The sequence below is a fragment of the Pararge aegeria genome, chromosome 20 (genome assembly GCF_905163445.1).
Source record: "Pararge aegeria chromosome 20, ilParAegt1.1, whole genome shotgun sequence".
NCBI classification, from domain to species: Eukaryota; Metazoa; Arthropoda; class Insecta; order Lepidoptera; family Nymphalidae; genus Pararge; species Pararge aegeria.
The window spans coordinates 12,054,676-12,072,428 of NC_053199.1; the positions used below are offsets into that span (position 1 = coordinate 12,054,676).

At 34.5% G+C, this 17,753-nt stretch overlaps 4 protein-coding genes across 5 annotated transcripts; 3 read left to right on the forward strand and 1 right to left on the reverse strand.

The window, feature by feature from the left end:
- Positions 1-512: 512 nt before the first annotated feature.
- Positions 513-3,921, forward strand: LOC120632554 (protein ALP1-like). 2 transcript variants are annotated; one of them, XM_039902425.1, is made up of 3 exons: positions 513-582; positions 808-924; positions 1,997-3,921. In XM_039902425.1, the coding sequence occupies exons 1-3, from the start codon at positions 536-538 to the stop codon at positions 2,874-2,876; spliced, it is 1,044 nt and encodes a 347-aa protein (XP_039758359.1). In that variant the 5' UTR covers positions 513-535; the 3' UTR covers positions 2,877-3,921. The 2 variants fall into 2 exon arrangements, with proteins under 2 accessions (XP_039758359.1, XP_039758358.1); XM_039902424.1 differs by lacking the exon at positions 513-582 and having other exon boundaries at positions 605-924.
- LOC120632555 lies at positions 918-5,376 on the reverse strand. The gene is made up of 2 exons (XM_039902426.1): positions 4,894-5,376; positions 918-1,676 (listed from the first exon to the last, which is right to left on the reverse strand). Exons 1-2 carry the CDS (start codon positions 5,078-5,080, stop codon positions 1,063-1,065), a joined length of 801 nt encoding a protein of 266 aa, XP_039758360.1. The 5' UTR covers positions 5,081-5,376; the 3' UTR covers positions 918-1,062.
- Positions 5,377-5,598: 222 nt separating this feature from the next.
- LOC120632792 (probable 39S ribosomal protein L23, mitochondrial) lies at positions 5,599-7,693 on the forward strand. The gene is made up of 3 exons (XM_039902800.1): positions 5,599-5,733; positions 5,812-6,091; positions 7,042-7,693. Exons 1-3 carry the CDS (start codon positions 5,720-5,722, stop codon positions 7,198-7,200), a joined length of 453 nt encoding a protein of 150 aa, XP_039758734.1. The 5' UTR covers positions 5,599-5,719; the 3' UTR covers positions 7,201-7,693.
- A 7,781-nt stretch (positions 7,694-15,474) lies between these two features.
- On the forward strand, positions 15,475-16,327 carry LOC120632501 (mitochondrial import inner membrane translocase subunit Tim29). Its single transcript, XM_039902311.1, has one exon. The coding sequence runs from the start codon at positions 15,646-15,648 to the stop codon at positions 16,210-16,212; it is 567 nt and encodes a 188-aa protein (XP_039758245.1). The 5' UTR covers positions 15,475-15,645; the 3' UTR covers positions 16,213-16,327.
- The last annotated feature ends 1,426 nt before the right edge of the window (positions 16,328-17,753 follow it).

Sequence of the window (17,753 nt, forward strand, 5' to 3'; positions counted from 1 at the left end):
CTACTTCTGAATACTTTCCATTTTTTAGTACTGACTTATGATCTATAATTAATGAATCCACTACTAATACCATTGATTATATTTATATTATAAATAAAACAGTAATAGACATTGATTACTAGCTTTTAACCTTAGTTTTTTTTGTGATAAGTTATCTGTATGATTACCGATTAAAAGTAATGTCACGGTGACAATTCTCACTATATTGCTTTTAGGTATGGAGGGTAGAGGTAAGGAGAGTCATCTTATATGGGAGAAAAGTTGAAAAAGTGTCCAGTTGTTGCGTTAAATGACAGTTCAAAAATCCTCCACAATGGCGCTGGTGGATGCACAGGGTATGGTATGAATGTAGCAATCGTAGATGAATTGAAGTATGCCGAGTTAAAAAATTTAATGTCATTATCGACTAAAGTAGTTAATTATTGAGAATTTCAACAACTAAAGCTCCGTCCACACGGCGCGTTGCGTTGCGTTGCGTCGTCGCAACGCAAATATTTTGACGCATAGCCGGCCACACGGGCGCTGCAGCGTTACTATGACGCAGTCAACGTTCCGTCGGCGCAGCGGCGACGCACAGTTGCGGCAAGTATTTTGAAAAAAATTCGCAGTCAGTCTATAGCAAATCATGGATCGGAAAAGACGTCTAGCATTGCTCCTATTACTACGTCACCGCCGAAATCGACGCAAGATCACAAGACGGTACTGGATCAGTCCTTTCATTTCATTAAGAAATCGTGATGGACAGTTTTTTTTTTTAGAATATCGGGAGTTGCTATTAGACGAAAAGAAGTTTTATAATTTTTTTAGAATGAGTGTATCCAGCTTCGAATGTTTATTGAAGTCCTTAGAACCACACATACGAAAAAACTATACTAATATGAGGAATCCAGTGGAACCAGTAGAAATGCTGGGAATCACTTTAAGGTAACTATATAAATATATTTAAGTAATAAAAATATAACAGTTTTTTTGGTTTGTTTAATTAGTAATCAACTCACAAATAATCAGCAATTGTCATAATTTTAAATTTAGACATTATTTAAGAGAGATATCATCCAGTAATTACAAATTAGAAAAATCGTATTCAGTTTCTTCACTTGCTTGAGATGTTTCTGGAGATGTAATTGAATTATTAAAATCAGAAATGTATGTACTTTGAAAATTTGCTGTTTGATACCCATATGGTGGTTGGTGAGACGTTGATGGGCCACTCACATATGATGATGTTTGTCCATACCGCATTTCATCTATAATTTGTATAACTTTACTTTGGAAACGGAGAGTTTCTCGGTCGGAAAATTCTTGAATAGATGGCAATATAGCTCTGAAAAAGGACATATGGCGATTTTCCGGCTCCTTGAGAAGTTTTAGTCCTTCTCTTTCAAACTCATCCATTTGCATTGCCCTTTTGCGCGCGACTGGAACATAGCGCGGAGTGTTGTCTGTGGTAATGTCATCATTTGTAGACGTAGATTCATTGTTGATTTCTCTAGGCGAGTCTAAGCTAGATTCGGTGGCATTTTGTTCCACTTTTCTCAAAAAAAGGAGTTGATTGTATAAATGATACTTCTTCAGTTTCGTAGCGCCCGAGCCCGATTTTGATGCTTCTTTTAATTTTTTTGAATATCTGAAGTAATTATCTTTTACACTTCTCCATTTTTTTATTAAATCATTACCTGCAAAACCAATAGTAAACATGATTTAATAATTTATACATAGTGAATTTCTCGATAAAATTTAATGACATATTCAGATATCGTTAACAAACACTATGTGACCGACTCTGGAATCGTGAAAATATAACAGCTGTTACATACAAAAAGCAATACCTACTGAATCAAAATGTATGCAACAGCTGCTATTTTTTTCGCGATTCCAGAATTAATTGGTTACATAGAGAAAGTTATTTGCTATCGATGTCTGAATATGTCAGTATTTTTTTTCGGGTATCTATCTATCTCATAAATGCATATTATAATAATTATTTTCTTTTCAGATACCTAGGAAGTGGAAATTCAATAACTGATTTACATTTCAAATTCAAACGGGGAAAATCTACTATTGCATATATAATACAAAGAGTTTGTCGTGCTATATGGACCAATCTTCTTCGAGACAACATCCCTGAACTGACAACTGAAAGTTTCCAAACAATAGCGAGGGGTTTTGATGTAAAGGCAAATTTTCCTCAATGTGTTGGTGCCATCGACGGCAAACATATCCGCGTGTGTAATCCTGCAAATAGTGGCTCACTTTTTTTTAATTATAAAGCCTTTTTTTCGATTGTGTTGCTAGCTATTGTGGATTCAAATTACAAATTCGTATTTGTCGACATCGGTGCATACGGAAAAGAATGCGATTCAACCATATTACAAAATTCTAAACTGTACGAGCTAATGATTAACAACAACTTACCACTACCTCAACCCCAGCCACTCTCTGGTAGCAATATACCAACCCCGTATGTATTTGTGGGTGACGAAGCTTTTGGACTGAGCAAACATATTATGCGTCCATATGGCGGTCAAAATCTCGACTTACAACAAAAGGTTTTCAATTACCGTCTAAGCAGAGCCAGAAGATATGTCGAATGCGCTTTTGGGATTATGGCTAACAAATGGCGCATTTTTCACAGACCGATAGACGTGTCCTATGACTTCGCTACTGACATTATAAAAGCATGTTGTGTATTACACAATTTTGTCGCTGATCGAGACGGTTTTAGACAAAGAGATAAATTTGCTATAAGTGTTGATGAATTTCTCCCAATACAACCCGTACATGAAGAACAGACAGCACCGAATGTCATAAGACAGCAATATGCGACCTATTTTATGACTAGAGGAACTCTGCCTTGGCAGCTAAATAAGGTATAATTGTATTATGAGGGTTTTCAAGATTTTCTTGCACCGCCAATTCCGCGATCAGTAAAAAAATAATATTTTATACCTACTCAGCGTAGTCTAGGTTAGTTTTGAGCTAAGTAATAAAATAGTACTCACGCTAATCTAAATTCCCTAAGTTTTAAAATTTTAGAGTGTCGAGATATTAATTGAGTAGTCCACTTTCAAACCCCGTTAAGTTTATGCAGCAATTAATTGAGAAAACTAATTAAAATGTTTAGACTTAAAATTACGATATTAAGATGCATTTTTTTGTGTATTACATGAACTTAGTAGCACATCGAATTAAATTATGTTAGCAAATAAAATCACTCTTTCATAATAATCATTTAATTTGCATTTTAAAATTAAACATAGCTAGTTTTGCAAAAGATTTTTTAACATAGATAGTTTTGCAGTTGTATGCAATCAACATAGGCAGTTTTGAAATAATCAAATATAAGCTTCTATTTTCCTCTACTCTTAAGAAATTACAATTTTTATCTATTATTACACTCTTAAGTCTATTTCTTCGTGTATTATGGTTTCTTCATTATCAGTCTCTTCTATAACAGTCTCATTTGGTTCTTCTTGAAGAAAATTGTAATATTGTAAATAATCGTAAGAAGCCCAATCTTCACCGAAATGTTTTTTCAAAAGATTTCGCACATCATTTAACTTTACTGGTTTTACTGGAACTCCAACATTCATCATAACGGGCACAATATTTTCGAATGATTTGCCTCTTTTGCAAACGTTGCCATAATTTATTACCTCAGATACATAATTAGGTTCCCCTTTAATGGCAATTCTATTATTTTTATCCTTTCTTAAAAAGAATCTTTTAGAGGCATTAAATTGAAAGTGCCAAGATCCAGGTAACTTAAGTACGTTTTTAACGCTTGATTTCCAATCATAAAAATGGAAGTCGCTGCCTAGTCTGAGAACCGTACCATACTTTTTAAAAATATCAAAATATGTCTGGGGTTCCACAATGACTTCTAAAGGACGTATTTCTCTTTCGATATTTCCAAATACACGGTCGGGGGGCAAAAATGAATGCCCCACTACAGGGAATATCAGCGTAAGTTTCTTGATGTGACGTGGAGCTTTTGTTTTTAGCCAATATGCCAACATTCCCAAAACGATTGAGTTTTTATTTTGCCCCCCACAACCGTCGCAAAATAATTTAATATGACTAACAGTGTCTTCAAAATTGGTATTCATTAGCCGATGAAATACCGCCGAAGCAATCTGATTAGATCCTTTCTTTGCCTCAGTTTCCAACCACGTGTAAATAAATGTGTTTAAACAGTTTTGAGCCCCACGAGATGGCCCTTGACATACTGTTAAGTTATACGTATACAATTGTCGGCTAAAGTAGGCACTCTGGTCTGGTACTTTTGGTAAAACCAAATTCTTTTGACAGTCAAAAGAGAAAATTATTAGTTTCGACTTCTCAAGTTCTCTCTTCCATGTAGATTTATCAGCTATCTTTTTACGTCCTCTTCTGTTTGGTGCCAAAACAACTTCTTGTTCTTGATACTCCATGATAATTTTAATAGAAAATACCTCGTTTTTAAAAGCCTGCAGTATCTGAAGAAAGCAACGCGTGCATGCACTTCGACAGTATTATGCGTACTGGCACTCAAGATGGCGGCTTTTGCAAAAGTCACCACGCAACTTAGCGTCGTTTGCAAGTTAATACAAACTTAGCGATTTTTGAAAGTGGACTGCCGATCAACATAACGACTTTTGCAAAAGTATTGAGATTTCAATCCCATTTTATTCTTATCATAGCGAGTTTTAACACAGTATATTAAATGCTGACGTTAATATTTTAAATCCTTAACCGATTGGCGCCATTGGATAAAAAATGTTTTTTTTTTAACATAACGTGGTTTGCAAGTGGACTACTCAATTTTGTACTGATCGCGGAATTGGCGGTGCAAGAAAATCTTGAAAGCCCTCTTAAATAAAAAAAACATAAATATCTGTACTGTGAACTCACCAACTTTATTTTTTCGTTCAGCTGTGAAATTCTCGTAATCAGGAAATAAAACTTTTGATATGTCTTCCCAGGCTTTTGTTTTTAAATTTTTATTTTTAAAATCTACGTTTGACTTGTCCCATATAATTTCCCTTTCCTGTATCAATGTAATCAAGTAATCTATGTCAATTTCTTCAATGGTATTCATTTTACCCTGCAAATAAAACTAATTACCCTGCAAATAAAACTAAATACAAAAACGTAAACGTAAAACGAAATGAGCTTCCGTGTATCCTCTCTGTCAACGCACAAGCAACTGAGCGCTGACGCTCCGACGTCGCACGAGTAAACCCCCTCCCGCTTCGTCTCGGGGGCTGCTGTCCGTCATGTGTGCGTTGCGACGACGCAGCGCGCCGTGTGAACACCTTGGTTATTTGTATGTAAAACAACGCAGTGGTAGCGCTGCGTCGACGCAACGCTGACGCAACGCGCCGTGTGGACTGGCTCTTACGTTGTACAAAATATTGTGGTAAATATAACCTTACTTCCTTGTATCTCCATACTTCCTTGTTTATTTTTCAAGCCTACTCTAACAATATTTATATTTGGCGCTTCTTTTAAGAGTTACCCTGATGCAAATGTGGCGCCATCCTAATTTAATACATTTTGACGACACTTTTTCATATACACAGATGACTCTCCTTACCTCTACCCTCCATACTTTTAGGTTAGAAACCAAAAAAACAACAACAGAAGTTGGAATCAAATTAATTATTAAATGCAATTTCTGAAACAAAAAGCTTCGTATAGTTAACAAAATTCTCCGACAGATATTTAATAAATAAAAATGTCAACTCGCTGGTAAACAAGACAAACTATTTTTAGACGATATTACATCGATTAAACATACAACTAAATCACAGGTGTTCATATTTACAGGTACCCCTTATACCAGAGAGGAAATCCTCAGTTGCGAGTGTTTTTGCCAAACTTTTGGATGAAGTTGGTTCAACCTTGTGCTAATCAGCAGCCAAACTTAGTTCAGTTTCATTGTTCAATGGAGATGACAAAACACGACATTAAAAACTACTTGGAGAAAATTTATAATGTTCCTGTAATAGATGTTAAGACTAGAATAGCACTGGGAAAATTTCGAAAGGATATTGGCAAAGGCTATGTTGTTAAGGATGATGATATAAAGTTTGCTTATGTAACCTTGGTGAGTTCTGGTAATTTAAAAAAATAAGATATTACATTAGGTTTAAGGAAGCCAGTGTGGCTTCACATATGCATTGTATATAATGCATGTAGGTGACTTATATTGCACACACTTTTGGGTTAAAGACATATTGGCAACATATACATGATATATAATATATACAGGCATCATATCAACCTTATACCCACTATTGGACTCGGGTCTCCTCCCACAGTGAGAAGGGGTTAAGGCCAAAGTCCACCACGCTGGCCCAGTGTGGATTTGTGGACTCCACCAACCTTTGAGAACATTATAGAGAACTCTCAGGTATGCAGATTTCCTCACAATGTTTTCCTTCACCATTGAAGCAAGTGACATTTTAATTGCTTAAAAACATACACAGTACACACTGTGACTGTAAAATTTTTGTGCGTCCAGTTCTTCATGGGATAGCATAATGTTTCCTCATAATCTTCCCACTTTGAAGAATTACATTTATACTTTCATTGCACACATTTAGTATGTTTCTTAATCCTTTGTTTTGATATTAAATTGTCAAAGTAAGGGCTAAAAAGTGTCAATATTGGTATTAAGAAAATAGTCATCCTTTTAAAAATCTGAATATGAGCAGTTTATGTCAGTGATCAGAACAATGTTTGTAATGGAACTATATTGATTTAAGTATCAAAAGAATTAATATCACCAAAAATTATAAATATTGTACAAGCATGTGATACTATTTCCTAAAGCTTATATTGGACTAAGTCCCCCTTTAAGTGCACAAAATGGAAAGATTATGATTAGATAGGCTTTGTACTGTAATCTTAATTTTATCAAATTCTGAGAAAATAGTTTAGGACCTGTTGCTGTTCGTTAAGCTTTCATCTTCAAGTCATAATTGAAGATGAAAGCTTAACACTTTATTATTATATCAAATGACTTAAATATTAATAAAAAAACATTTTGTTTAGCCAAAAACAATGAAGTTCGAATTTCCCGATATTTTTGAGAAGAAAAAAGGAGACACTGAAGATGATATGAAGTCATTAGACGAGGCAAAAAAATCATTCAAAAGTTTTATACAACGAAATAAAGACAGACCCGATATTCCAAGCTGGTTTTCCATCTGATATTTTAGTAGGTGCTTAGTTGAATGTTATAACAAAGTAATTCTTTCTGTAGATGTTTATAATAAATAATATAAAAATAGGTTTTACTGAAAATGTCTTTTTTTAATGATATTTTCCTGTCCATTTTTCAATAGTACAGAGTTTCTATAGGCCTTTTTATTTTGCTTAGTCTTCCAAGCAATTCCATTTTAATTAGAAGTATAATAAGGAGTCTCTATTCCACAAAGTTGAGGTAAGTGTACTCTACCTATTTTTGAAAATTGAATATTTTATAAATCATTACTAATTTTAGATGAATGAAAAACAGTTTTTAATATAAATGTTGCATTTATTTAACACTATTTATGTCGTACTTATTTAAGACTTGTCCTCATTCCAACTCTTCATTGATACACTATTATTTACTTTTACTCACAACACTTCTTCTTTAAAGAACTAAAAGTTTTTCTCATAAAAACTTTAGTGTTTAAGCCATAGTGATGTGAGTAAATAAGTATAACAAAACATAAAACAATTTCAAACATAGGTAATCAACACCTCTTTAAACATTTTAATCAACTCAAATCAAATTTAAATGATTGAAACAAAACAATTACTATGTTCTTCCTTAAAAAAACTTAAGTAGTTATCACTAATATCTTAAGTACTATTGGTAGGTATTATATAATAAATCAATGGGAATTAAAGGTCACCACAATATTCATCAAGACAAATTGATGAATGGCATCGGGGACACTCTGTTATGTCCAACAAGAATGTAACCTGCAAGAAAAATTTTCTTTTAACACTATCAAACAAAATCAAAATCATTATACACATCTTCAACTAAGTTTTTATCCTTGGCAAGTTAGCTCACTTATTTATACCATCCACTAGCCGCAGACTATCTGTATTGCAATTTTGTCAAGTTAAGTAAGCTATGCAAAGGTAGGGTTCTTAAATAAACCTGTTAGAATTCATTTCAGGAATAAAAAGTAACATATACTCATGCATTTCTAATCTTTTCATGACAGGTATAAAAAGAGATACTTTTTCATGAAAAATATGACATGAAGCTGTTGAATAAACTAATGATTAAACTTGGCTAGTGGTTAGTTGATTACCTACGTGGAGATAGAAATTGAAAATGGTGCCTATTTTCGGAGACAGCGATTCAAATTATATAAAATCTAATAGTCTACTATTAGATTTTATATAGAAAAAAAGTTCAAAACATAGTAGCTTACTCGGGGGTGTTTCGAACACTTCAAACGAACACGCCCATGACAATAGTATCCACATGCCCGACAAAATACAATAGTTTTCTCTCTGCGACAAGAACATTTCTTGTTGTATATTTCGGTGATTTCAGGGACACCTCGTCCAACTCGAGATCGGTTGTCAACTCTAAGGAGTTTACCCGCAGCTGCGGCTACGACAGGAGTGGCTGAATCCATTTAAATAGTAACCAGTACAGTGTAACTTCCACTCGGATAGATAAAACCGCAACTGATGAATTTCAAACTGCCAAAGTGAAAACAATTTTCAACGAAAGGAGGGTAGGTATAAAACAGAGATAAGAAAAACGATGGTACGGCCAAAGTGTTAGTCCCCGATGCATTATTATTAGTGTTTGTATTCTCATCGTCAATGATTTGAATTCCCCGCGCTTATTATCGTGTTCTTGTTCTCAATTCCTCGTAAGTCCGTGTTATTAATCAAACCTAATCAAATAAGTACCTTTGTAAGGTTTCTGTATTGTTAACGTAGATATACATTGGCCGTAGGCACAGCGCAGCGCTTTGAATTCTAAAATTGCGCTAAGGCACATACGATTCGTGTTGAGCCGCGCTGAAAATTACCATTAAATTCTTGAATAATGAATAGTAAGCCCCTGGGCTTACTTAGCGTATGTTCCATGAGTCATCCATTGGTTGTCAAAGCAATGGATAGTTATGATGAAGCTTTAGACCTTTATTTAAATTACTGTTTGAGCAAGATTAAAAAGAAAAAGGCAACGTAGTATTTAAGAAATTTGAAATAATAAAAAATGTTTTGTAAATTTCTCTCTCTTTTTAAATACATAGTATTAGAAGAAGGGAAAAGAATTTTTGGCGTTTAGCAGTTTTAGTTAACTGCGCTTTTCAACGCATATTTACTTATGTATTGCAAAAAGACACGCCCGATCCGCCGACATCCTTTTTAATAGTTTTTATAAAAATAATAACATATACAAATAACAAGTGAAAAATGTACTTATTCATTCTTCTTAAAACATACATACAGTATGTACAACATAATTAAAACAATCTCATTACAAAAAAATATTTAAGTATATTTTCAATGAAACTGTCTTTAAAAAGCATTCTTGAATCAAATAAGCTGAAGACTAGTTAATCATGGCTAAACAATATGACAAGAACGTTTTTAAAAATAATTGTTTTGCCTAGTGAACCCCAAAAAAACTATCCTTTTCATGATTTATTCTTTACTGCGTTTGTGAATAACGCAACCAATTTGGACATCACCAATAAGTCGATTGTAATAACCTACTTTGTTACGACATTAGGACCAAACGTTACCGCGCAACACAATTTATTTTGTTCTCCTGACTTTTCCTACCTCGTAACTACAGATTTCTGATTTTGTATTGACTACAGAATGTACAGTTTAACCCCACCAAGACCCAAGTCTGCGCGATTACGGCTTAAAAAAAACCGCGTTCAGTAGCAAGCATCTCATTTTCAACGAAGTCCATTACCGCGCTTACTTGGAAGTATGGAGGGTAGAGGTAAGGAGAGTCATCTTATATGGGAGAAAAGTTGAAAAAGTGTCCAGTTGTATGCGCTAAATAACAGTTCAATAATCCTCCACAATGGCGCTGGTGGATGCACAGGGTATGGTATGAATGTAGCAATCGTAGATGAATTGAAGTATGCCGAGTTAAAATACTTGGAAGGTAGCTTCCGAAGCTAATCTAGAAGCTAATTTAAAATCTGAAGTCTATGCTTTGACGCAAAACGTTATTTTGCGTCAAAGCTATGGAGGGTAGAGGCAAGGAGAGTCATCTGTGTATATGAAAAAGTGTCGTCAAAATGTATTAAATTAGGATGGCGCCACATTTGCATCAGGGTAACTCTTAAAAGAAGCGCCAAATATAAATACCGTACTATTTACTGTTTACGAAATAAAATCACTCTAAACGCACGTTTGGTTATAATAAATCTGTAAGGTTATATTTACCACAATATTTTGTACAACGCAAGTTGTTGAAATTCTCAATAATTAACTACTTTAGTCGATAATGACATTAAATTTTTTAACTCGGCATACTTCAATTCATCTACGATTGCTACATTCATACCATACCCTGTGCATCCACTGGGTTCTCTCTTTCTTTCACAACTTCAACATTCTAAGGTTCTGTAGATCATCTTCCTCCCAATCAATCCACCTTTTTCAGGGTCTTTCTTTGTGTCTCCTTAGCTGTAGCGACCATTTTTCCATCACCTTGACCTCTTTATTGTTTGGAAGGCTACGTGCCTCACCCACCTGATGCGCTGGGCTGGGCAGTTTTTGTGAATTTTTTGACCATTAACCAGTCGTTCTAGCTCATAATTCACCCGGTAACAATAAGTCCCGTCAGGTTGCCTGTGCAGACCGAAGATTTAACGGAATGCCTTTCTTTAAAAAATTGCGAGTTTATTTTTTTCTGTCAAAGTAAGAGACCAAGTTTCCCATCCATAGGTGACCTATGTATTCTACGTACACAAATCTCCAATCTTAACTAAATGGGCAAGTCTAAAAGTAGGTACTCATTTGAAATCTAAATTCATCGCGCGTCTGAAATGTTCGGTTCATGCTGGTAAAGTACCTGCTGCCTTTGCTCCTATGCATATGCTTAAAGCATAGTAAAATTAGGCACAATTAAGGTGTACGCAAGTAATGCGGGGGAACCTGCGACGATTTTGCCGCATAAACCTTGGAGCAATTGAGGATTTAATTATTAGATTGCTATCAAAAGTACGTTTAAAAATGATGATTTTTATTCCGTCGCATAACTTCATAATAGAGAACGTTATCATGATGAGATCGTTTTGATCCTTGTTACTTATTTCGCACGTTTGTGACACGTTGATAATTAGTTTTATCGACGGTTGCAGCATTTTATCTTAGCAATCTTACTTGTTCAAAACAGGAAACGCTGCATTGTTTGTCAAAGCTTTGCGTTGAACCTCCCTTGAACATAGATCATGTTGCGTGCAACATAGAGCATATAAAGATGTGATCTATTCAAATCATGTCAATTCGTAGTTGAACAGCGAAGATGAAGACGTTTACATTGTGTTTAATACTATTTGGCGTGTGCCTAGCTATGAGTGATGGCCAAAATGTTTTACCATCTCAGAGCTTGGTAGCCAATAAGCGTGAGAATCTGAGGCCGCTGAAACGGGTAAGATATTTAAATGTAACTAACAAATTTACGAACACCTGCCCGTTATTCAGTTTGCGTATTTCTATGTGCCCGCGAAATATGTTAATGAAATATGTTTCGAGTTTATACTTCGTTGTCAAATACCAAAGGGTTTGAATATTATGATATGGAGCATGACGTACCTACCGTCTTCCATTTTTATTTTATTCCAAAATAGCGATAGAAAAACAATCCGTAAGGGTGGAACAGGGGATGAAAGGTTTTACTAGAAAACTTACGTTACGTTACTTATAGAAACTGTACCTCAGGGCTCTGGGTCACTCAGCGGGCGATAGAGATCTATAGAGAATACTAGTTACTCTGCGTTAACATATCAGAAATTAGGAGATCGTATAAAAGTCAGTTATACCGTAGCTCAACAAATCGCGAAGCTAAAGTAGAAATGGACGGGGCACTTGGTTCGGAAATTCGATCACTGCCGCAAACTGGGGTTTCTAAAATTTGGCTATTAAAACCAAGATAATTACAAAAATGTAACGAGTCAAATTGTGTACATTGAAGATGTTTAAAAATTTTTTTTTTGGAGGGCTCTCTATATCCGATATTGAACCCAATACTGTAATTATTTTTATTCGTCTGTATCTGGGCCGTGCCGCATGTGTGTGCATCACTCTGAAACTACTGAATGAATTCAAATGAAACTTCGCACGATTTGGGGTCATACTACGAGGTAGGACATAGGATACTTTTTTAAACTCCGTCAAATGCTAATCCATTTAAATAATTTTTGTACTGGATAGGTTATACTTTCAGTTTAGTTTTGCCCAAATTTCGTGGAGATCTGATGAATATAAATGAAGATAGAAGACGTAACTTCTCAACAGACAGCAGCAATCCCATCACTAAAGACAAAGCAATACTGAATATGTAGTGTTGCCATATTTTTGAGGTAAAGTCCTCATGCGATTTCGATTCCTTTAACGGTTACTATTCTTTGTTAGTAGATAGGAGCTGAGACTGGATAGCTTTTCAAACTACCAAAGACGGGCACCCATAAATTTACTGACTTAAATCAATGTTGCTTACCTAGCGCTATCGTATATAATGCAATGCTGCTGCTAAGCCACGCATTATAAATGCAGTCATTTGTGATAGAACATCAAAAGTATTTTAAATAAGGCAAAAAGAGAGCATGTCCTTTGGACGGGAATTTGCGATCGGCAATGTTTACGTGATTGAAGGTTTTAGATAGATGGTGACTAAAGCTCCAAGAGCAAGAATAGATATATTATTCGCCCACACCACCTGTCGTTTGCTTAAATATGTTGAATTTCTGTCTATACTTAATATCATAGGTTTGCATATTTAGCACTGGAACTGAAGTACCTACGATTAAAAAAACTACGTTTGGTATCTGACGTAGATGTTGCTATTGGACCACTTAATTTCAAGGATTGAAATTATTTAACGATCTAGAAATAAAATAAAACCACCTTACGAAAACTTAAAAATAAACTTTATTGATTAGAAACGAACATAATAACAAATAAAATCACAGGTTTTCGAGGTAATTTAATAGCTTGTAATTTGTCGTTAAAATCCTTAACGGCCGTTCTGTTAAATCCTGTAGCTCTTGGTTGTCGTAAACTCAACTGTGATGCCGTTTCATAAAGGCATAGTACCATTTTTTTCCAGCAGTTCTCTTTTCTTTGCTAAATCGGTGTTTGCTAGCTGCCTTATATCTGAAGGAGTTACACTTGGAGTTTTCCAATCCTGGTGGGAGATCACCTTCCAACCCTATGATTTTAACGGCTTCTCTAGCTTTTTAGTTTAAAAACCATACTCATCACTAGTCACATCCTAGTATTTTACTATATTACACTCAATCAAATAGCAATCCTATACTATGTACCAGAATTGTACTTTTTTAAAAGATTTATTTTAATATTATATCGAACTAACTAATTTTATCAATTAAACTATTATTTATACAGGTAGCCAGACAAGATATTCCCCAACCACCAGACAGTATACCGCCACCACCAATGGGTATGCCAGCTCCACCGGGCATGCTACATAACGACTATCGCAAGAAGCGAGAAGCTAGAGGTATTGGCGGGGCTCTGCCAACGAGGAAGGGTTGATCTATGTCTGAGTATTCCCAGTACTGCATTAAAAAACACCAACGACCAATGGCTTTTCTTACCGAATAACGTATTAAATAAATATACTGTTTGCATTCATTTTATATTCTGTTATTTATATTAAATTTAATTTAAGGTATGTGGAAATTTAGGGTTGAAAGTAAAATGTATTTAAATTAGACTAATGATAACGATGATGTCTGGGCAAGAGACATTTATTATCTTCACGAGGAAAGGATAAAAAATTATCTTCTCCCACGGCGTTATCAACTCTCAGAGCACTGGCGTACAAGTGGGAATAATATTTTATAATATATGTGTAATAATAAGCTTTGCTACTAGCTGCTAGCTGTGCAGCTGGACAAGTTAATTATATCCCTTCTCACGGGATATAATCTTTGTCTTCTGCCGGCTGGAGGAATCTTTGCATCGTTTGAGTCTCATACAAGACTGAGGGTTATCCTTTTTTTTTCCTTTTTCGGACGGACAATAGCTGATAACCACCTGAGGAGTTGTTACGAACCGTGACCGTCCTAAGGATCCACGTCCGGATGATACCAGAAATCGAAGCCATCGTCTTCGCCAGCGAAGACGCTGTAAATGTCGTGTGTGTATGTGTGTGTGTAATAACGTATTTGTTTGGCACATTGTGTATAGTTATTCAATCGTCTGGGTCGTCAACGAAGTGTTCGGGTCATCTCCGCATGAGATCAACGTTGGGGTCGGGAGTATAAGTGGACGCTTCGACGACGACTCGGTTGGTTAGACTACACTTTTCAAAGTCGGACTTTTTTTCATATTCTGAGCTAAGATCGTGGTCTCGGTGGATATCTACGTTGCGTTGTTATAAATTTTATTCTGTAGGAGTTGAACTTGCCATAGGGATAGGACTACGAAAATATTCACTATGATTATTTTTAACAACTACATATCGTTAATATTACGCCCTTGTTTAAGTGAGTGATAGTCTGCTGTTGTTACATACTGAGTGAGTGGTAACTCAAATCTAGAGAGAAATACTAACCAGTCTATGAAATATTTATACAGTAAAAATTACAATGAAAAACGCGTATGTGTGTGCGTATGAATTGAAAATTATATAAGACCTTAGCCTTTTTTTCATTTAACATAGTTATATAAATATAATAAATATACTACGACAATAAACACATCGCCATCTAGCCCCAAAGTAAGCGTAGCTTGTGTTATGGGTACCAAGATGAATATATTTACGAATAATTATCATAAATACTTATAATATACAAATAAACACTCAGACGCTGAAAACATTCACATCATTTTAATAATATACATCACACAAATAATTTCCAGTTGTGGGAATGAAACCCACAGCCACAGACTCAGAAAGCAGGGTCGCTGCCCACTCTATAAATCGGGCTTCGCATATGCAAAATACCGTCATATATTTTAATGACAACTTCGTGTTTGAGAAATAAACTCTAAAAATGTTAATGGGAGGAAAAAATAGATATATCCCTACTACGATTTTCCCCCCTTTTCAAATAGCCTTATTTATGTGAACACTGTTGCATTAAAGATTAAGGAGTAAACAATAAAATTTACTAAATTTCTCACTCATGTAGTCACGAATCATCCAAGCGCTACCCTTATAGGGCCCGGGGGCAGAACAGTTTACATGTAAAACCGGGAGGCGTTAAAAAATTAAAAGGAAATAGGTTACGCTAGTAGAAAAAGCCTGGTCCCCTAGGCTATAAAGAATTATTCTAAAGAATGTACGTCACTGTCATCAGCTGTTGTCAATAATAACCTACAATTTGAGTTATTCCTAATTCCTAATAACGGAAACTACAATATATAGAATTATTTTATAAATAATTCAATTTTAATTGATTCTGAAAATACAAAATGCTAAAAACATTATTGCGAAAACCGAAAGTCATTATAAAAATGCAATCGAAAGTTAAATTTCCGGAGAAGTTTAAAGGGACAATACTAGAAAAATGGGCGAATTATTGGAAAAATCTAGTAATAGATTACCGACAAATGTTGCAAGATCTACGAACTGATATGCAAGACGATCCAATAAAGGCCTTGAAGTGGACTACTGGTATAGTTACTTTATATGCCTTGGCACAAAATAATCCGAATGAATCCGATTTTAAGGATCAAATGAAACGTATCACAAATGAGGTAATATTAGTGAGTGAAGAATGTAGACACCCTGAATCAATTGAACATCTGCAGTACTTGCAACAATGTTACAATGAAGGTGTTATTCAATACACAAATTTAGGAATCATCTCCTTCATGTATACATCAAATTTAAACGATTCATGTGATTTGTACAAAGCTCACTGTTCATATTTAAAGCCTTCATATTTTAGTATTTTTTCACGTATATTGGATGTGGGATTCATAGGCAGGTGGTGGAATATTCACATAAAGACAACAAACTATGATGTTAATGTTTGAACTTTACAATATGTACACTAGTTGTGTTAACTGACTGCAGTCACTATGGCTCCACTTTTAATGCTACAATAAAATCCAAATGGTACTTTGTATTTAAATAAAATATTTATTGTTATGTTATGTTTTATTCATATTCAATAAGATCAATATTTAGAGAAATGTAGCAATGAGTATCAAATTTAAGCATGATCAGCTTGTATTTAAATGTACCTACGAGAAATAACGAATCTGATTATCAAGATATTAGCTTAATCCTGCAGTTTGGTTTAGATCATTTGGGTGATGTTATATCAAAATACTGAATAAATGCAAAATACACTCTTCATAATAAATTACCATCACATGATGCCACAAAGCAAGCTGTAGATCTTAAGACTTTACTGGTCTGCACTTTTAAGTTTACTGGGTTCCAAGTGTTTATATTATGATACTGTTAATAATTTTTGACTAAAATTTTTGCTGTTTATAACAACCTCCCATTGTAACAACAATCCATAAATATATGGATTGTTGTTACAATGGGAGGTTGAAATATTGATAATTTGAAATAATTGATTATTATCATACTAATAATTATAGCTTTGTGTACAAATCCTTCCTAGATTAATCAAAAATGCCTTCCTATGTGCTCAAAGACAGATGAAACCATCAATAGCAAAGAATGAAAGAAATATTAAAAAAACTGACAACCTAGTCTTCAGTTCATATATTTTGTACGAATCAACTTGTCTTGTGAAATATTATTACTACATTAAGTATCTGTATAACATCAATATCATCCAAAGCGGTAGGAACACATTAAATCAATAATCCATAGCATGTTGTCAAAGTCTAACTAAAGACTGGGCACAACCGTTCTCTATTGGAGAGGCTTAACCCTTCACGCTGCAACCAAAATTTAATATGTGGTCTATCTAACCTAATTAAGCAGTAAAGAAGTGATATATTGTACTTCTTCCTCCGGTATACCAATGATAACTATGAATTGTGAATAAAGTAGCTGTTTAAAATAATTTCTTCTTGCTTGCTTTTCAAATAACATTATTCCAGGCTGAATTCTTAATCTACAACTGAAATAAAGTACAGCCTTAGCCTTGCTAAAAATGTAGCGTTCTGTTGGTAATTTTTTTTAAATCAGTTCATTAGTTAAGTTTATCTATAACATACAAAAAACACGAATATTTTCTCTTTGCATAGTTATCTATGTATCATTGTCAAAAACCTGATTGGTTTATCACCGCTTCATAGGTACCCTCTTCTATCACAGAAGTGGGGTGCATTACAGCATATTTTGTTGCAATAATTCAATATAATATGACAATGCATACAGTGCAAATAAGCAGGTTACAGCAAATTTCTGTGTACCTTGAGCCTTTGTGATTTAAGCCATTCCTCAATTGCTCGTGAGACCATTGTATCAATTTACAGAATTCAGTTGATATTTAAAAGAACCAACAGATGTTTTGTGAAACTCATAATTTTCATATTTCAATAATCATTGTCCTTACCACAATTATTCTTCAATCAGTTTTCATACAAAA

Bases quoted from the DNA above. Each gene is read 5' to 3' on its own strand.
- LOC120632554 (XM_039902424.1), top strand. From the start codon at position 626: ATGGATCGGAAAAGACGTCTAGCATTGCTCCTATTACTACGTCACCGC. The intron at 925-1,996 runs GTAACTATATAA...TTTTCTTTTCAG, and splicing joins ATGCTGGGAATCACTTTAAG to ATACCTAGGAAGTGGAAATT.
- LOC120632792 (XM_039902800.1), top strand. The intron at 6,092-7,041 runs GTGAGTTCTGGT...CATTTTGTTTAG, and splicing joins AGTTTGCTTATGTAACCTTG to CCAAAAACAATGAAGTTCGA.
- LOC120632501 (XM_039902311.1), top strand. From the start codon at position 15,646: ATGCTAAAAACATTATTGCGAAAACCGAAAGTCATTATAAAAATGCAA.
- LOC120632555 (XM_039902426.1), bottom strand. From the start codon at position 5,080: ATGAATACCATTGAAGAAATTGACATAGATTACTTGATTACATTGATA. The intron at 1,677-4,893 runs GTGAGTTCACAG...TTGGTTTTGCAG, and splicing joins TGAACGAAAAAATAAAGTTG to GTAATGATTTAATAAAAAAA.